Source organism: Babylonia areolata, chromosome 11 (assembly GCF_041734735.1).
Source record: "Babylonia areolata isolate BAREFJ2019XMU chromosome 11, ASM4173473v1, whole genome shotgun sequence".
Classification (NCBI taxonomy): Eukaryota; Metazoa; Mollusca; class Gastropoda; order Neogastropoda; family Buccinidae; genus Babylonia; species Babylonia areolata.
The window spans coordinates 19115246-19120245 of record NC_134886.1 but is presented as its reverse complement, the minus strand read 5'-3'; the positions used below and the strand labels follow the sequence as shown (position 1 = coordinate 19120245).

Here is a 5000-nt window from a genome sequence, read left to right as displayed (position 1 = left end):
GTTACCCACCGTGAATCCTCCAGACAGGACCACACAGGGCCAATCTCTGATCAGACAGACAGACATATATAAGACAGACAGACAGACAGAGACGGATGGTAGAGGTTACCCACCGTGAATCCTCCAGACAGGACCACACAGGGCCAGTCTCCGATCAGACAGACAGACATATATAAGACAGACAGACAGACAGAGACGGATGGTAGAGGTTACCCACTGAGAATCCTCCAGACAGGACCACACAGGGCCAATCTCTGATCAGACAGACAGACAGACATATATAAGACAGACAGACAGACAGACAGAGACGGATGGTAGAGGTTACCCACTGAGAATCCTTCAGACAGGACCACACAGGGCCAATCTCTGATCAGACAGACAGACAGATATAAACAAACAGACAGAGACGGATGGTAGAGGTTACCCACCGTGAATCCTCCAGACAGGACCACACAGGGCCAGTCTCTGATCAGACAGAGAGGCAAACATACAGATATGAGACAGACACAGACAGATGCAAACAGAGACAAAGAAACTAACAGACAGGCAGGCAGACACAAAGATATAAACAAACAGACAGATATGCATGGGACGAAGTGACTCAGCAGCAGTGCAGGGTCTCCTCTGGTGTGTGGCCTCCTGGCGACCTAACATCGATGGTTCCCTGTGGACTGCCGACGCTGGAACTGCGACGGACGAACCCGGGTGTGGCTGTGTATGGGGGAATCTAAATGAGCGGCGTGGGAGTAATGCCACTGAAACGGTGCAGATGATGGGGCAGAAAAAAAAGATATGCATGGGAATGAGGTTACCACCCACTGAAAATTCCTCTAAATACAAACCAGGGACAACAATAAAATTATTATCCTATCTCTGGTCCTCCAGACAGGACCACACAGGGCCAATATCTGATCAGAGATCTGTCTCTTGGGTAGAGGGGGCTCATCAGTCTGGGAAGACAGCTCATCTAAGAGAAGGAAAACCGTCTGATCTCAAACCTCTGCTGCCTTGCGGCCATACCCACTCATAGGAAAGGCTTCGGGAGTCAACCCTGCGGAAAAATCCGGAGCCGGAGTCCCCAAGGCAGTCCGAGGCTGTATACAGCAACGTTCTGGCAACTCCTGCGACGGCACTGGAACCATGTGTATCGGCGCTTGCCTTTCCAATGAACCATTCCAGCGACGTGGAGAGGGGGGTGGGGTGGGGTCTGCTGCATGGGTAACCGCTTGCCCTCCATACTTACTTACCCAGACTTTGGACTTCATTTGTGCCTTCTGCCACAGGGACTGTCATTCCCGCGTCAGACTGGCCAGCCACACCCGACTAACGCTGTACCAGAATAAACACCTAGAGCGCAACTCCATAGTCTTCCGAGACTGAAGGATGCCTATATATCTATATGTCTCTGGTCAGACAGACAGACTGGGAGACAGACAAACAGGCAGACAGACAGACAGACAGACAGACAGACAGACAGACAGGCAGGCAGTGACCGGAGAGAGGCTACCCACTGGGAATCATCCAGAGACAGACCACACAGCGCCACCCTCCTGTCTCCAGTCAGCAACAGTTCTATCAGGTTGGCTTTCTCACCAACCTCTGATGGGGGGTGTAAATGCTGGCACTGAAAAAAAAACCCCATAAAAACCAAACACACACACACACACACACACACACACACACACACACACACACACACACACACACACACACACACACACACACACAAACCAGAATGAAAGGGGAATGCTTGGGAAATGCAAATTCAAGAGAGAGAAACATGATGGTAGAGCATGTATATCTTGTTCTTAAGCTGATACAAAACCTAAAATTCATTGCCCTTCAAAAAGAAGAAGAAGAAGAAGAAGAAAAAGACAGTTTCTGACTCAATCCTTTCAATGCAGTCACGCATGTGTGCGTGTGTGTATGTGTTTGTGTGAGTGCGCGCGCGTGCACGTGTGTGTGGTCTTTGTGTCTGACGTCTCCACACACACACACAGGCACGCGCGCGTGCGCACACACGCACGCACGCACACACACACGCACACTCCACCACCACCCACAGTCAAACACAAAGACACACACACACACACACACACACACACACACACACACACACACAACTACTACCATTACCACAACCACAACCCCCACCCCCTCACCCACGCCTCCACACACACACACACACACACACACACACACACACACACACACACACACACACACACACACACTCCACCACCACCCACAGTCAAACACAAAGACAGACACACACACACAACTACTACCATTACCACAACCACAAACCCTCCTCCACACACACACACACACACACACACACACACACACACACACAAACAGTAATCCACAAACATCCCATCCATCCACCCACCCCGCCACACATGCACATACACTACACCCCCACACCCAGACCTACCCTCCCTCAACACCCCTTCCCCATTCTCCCCCCCCCCCACACTCTCCACCCCCACCTCCAACATACACATACACCCCTTACAAACACTGACACACCTGTCCAGCAGTACCCCTCCCCCAACCCCACCTCCCCACCATCCCCCCTCCCCCCTGTCTCCCCCCCCCCTCCCTCGCTTCCCTCCTCTCCCCCAGCACACACCCCTTACAAACACACACTTGTCCAGCAGTACGGATGTACATGCATACAGTCTTGCCGCAGCTACAGCTGGTACTTCTATCTGCCCCCCTACCCCTCCCCCAACCCCACCTCTCCACTCCAGCCCCCATCCCCCCCCCCTAACCACCCCCTCCCCCGTCCTCCATCTCCCCCCCCCCCCCCACACACACACACCTGTCCAGCAGTACGGGTGTACATGCATACAGTCTTGCCGCAGCTACAGCTGGTACTTCTATCTGCCCCCCTACCCCTCCTCCAACCCCACCTCTCCACTCCAGCCCCCATCCCCCCCCCCTAACCACCCCCTCCCCCGTCCTCCATCTCCCCCCCCCCCCCCCCCCCACACACACACCTGTCCAGCAGTACGGATGTACATACATACAGTCTTGCCGCAGCTACAGCTGGTACTTCTATCTGCCCCCCTACCCCTCCTCCAACCCCACCTCTCCACTCCAGCCCGCCTCCCCCCCCCCCCCCTGAGCGCCCACCCCCCCACTCCGTCCTCCATCTCCTCCCCCTCCCCTCCCCCACACACACACACACACCTGTCCAGCAGTACGGATATACATGCAGTCTTGCCGCAGCTGGTACTTCTGTCTGCCCCGTCTCCTGGACGTGGTCTGGTTGGCCACTGTCAGTGTTCCATCTGCTGCCAGAGTGACCCATTTCTTCCGCCACATCTTGCCCAGGATGGCCTCTGGCACCAGACACACACGCCGTATCGATAAATCAATACAGAGCTTCTGCGATGTTTACTGCGTCATCTTTCGCTTTAGCGTTAACTCACTCAGTACGGCCAGTCCTCTCTTCTCCTATACACAGACCCCTCGGATGTCCAGTGGGTGTCTGAATGACCCAACCTTTAGCTTCCGTCGTCAGAATTGTGGTATTCTTTGTCAACATTCACCTCTTCAATACAAGAGCCTTCCGCTTGCAATATTTTGATGATGGTAATTGGGGTGAAACGCTGTTAGCGTCGTCTCTTTCGCCGTTCTTATGGAGAGAGTTAAGCAAGTGTTGGTCTGTATGGTTGTCAGTTGTGTTCGACTATGACTATCAGAACAGCAGAGGACGTAACTGGTGTCCTGGCTATCTGGGCTAGAATTTGATTACAGTGGAGAGCGTCTTGCCCAAGTTACATCCCCACTCTCTCGACCAAGAGGATGGTGGTTCCAAAAGGCCAACTAGCCCCCAAGGCTGCAGCACTAAGAGCCAGTGCAATTTTGCTTCCTAGTTTGAGAGTCATAGTCCTTCACAAAAGACTAAGCTGTAAATGATTTCCCATTGCAAACAGAGAAACTATTGATAATACAGCTCTCACTTTACTGCTGGCCGAACTGTAAACTTATGTCAATCTGTGATATAAGCTGAGTGTTGGGCCAAAGATTAAAAGCAAGTGTTGGTCTGCTGGTAACGCGTCCGCCCGCCTGGGAAGCGAGAGAGAATCTGAGCCAACGGGGTTGACTTCCCAACGCTTGGCAGTATCCCCCCCCCCCACACACCCACCCCCTCCCTCTATCATGAGTGGTCGATCGTCATTTGGATGAGACGATGAACCGGGGTCCCCCTGTGAAGCATGCACTTACAGCATGTAAAGAACCCATGGAATAACGCACACAGGGTCATGACACATGCTTCCTTTCTTTGCACAGATGAGTTTTTAACTCTCTCCATACGAACGGCGAAAGAGACGACGTTAACGGCGTTTCACCCCAATTACCATCATCAAAATATTGCAGGCGGAAGGCTCGCTCTTATACTGAAGAGGTGAATGTTGACAAAGAATACCACAATTCTGACGACCGAAGCTAAAGGTTGGGTCATTCAGACACCCACTGGACATCCGAGGGGTCTGTGTAGAGGAGAAGAGAGGACTGGCCGTACTGAGTGAGTTAAAATAATGTCAGTTTCGTTTCCTTACCTGTTAAATGGTATGTCGTGCTGCCTTTACGTACACACACACACAATGTATATATATATATATATATATATATATATATATATATATATATATATATATATATATATGCTGTCCCCACGTCCTTTGCATGTGTGTGTGTTGGGGGGAGGGGAGGGGGGGGGGGTCTCGGGTGAGTGTGAGCGATGCTAAAATGTATATTTCCATGTATGTGTCTGAGTGTGTATAGTACAGACACAAACAGAAAAACACACACATACACACAGACACCGACGCGCGCGCGCACGCACACACACACACACACACACAGGGGTTGTGCATATGTGCCCACATCTAAAAGCATCACACACACACACACACACACACACACACACACACACACACACACACACACACACACACACACACAGGGGTTATGCATATGTGCCC

The 5000-nt window shown here is 51.9% G+C and overlaps 1 protein-coding gene across 2 annotated transcripts in view; it reads right to left on the bottom strand.

Moving 5' to 3' along the window:
- Positions 1–5000, bottom strand: part of LOC143287315 (uncharacterized) — a 13492-nt gene that overhangs the window by 5417 nt on the left and 3075 nt on the right. For both annotated transcript variants that reach the window (XM_076595264.1, XM_076595265.1), the window contains exons 2-3: positions 3199–3350; positions 1512–1624 (exon numbers count right to left, since the gene is read on the bottom strand). In XM_076595264.1, coding sequence (XP_076451379.1) covers positions 1512–1624; positions 3199–3350 — 265 coding nt within the window. The remainder of the gene's footprint in view (positions 1–1511; positions 1625–3198; positions 3351–5000) is intronic.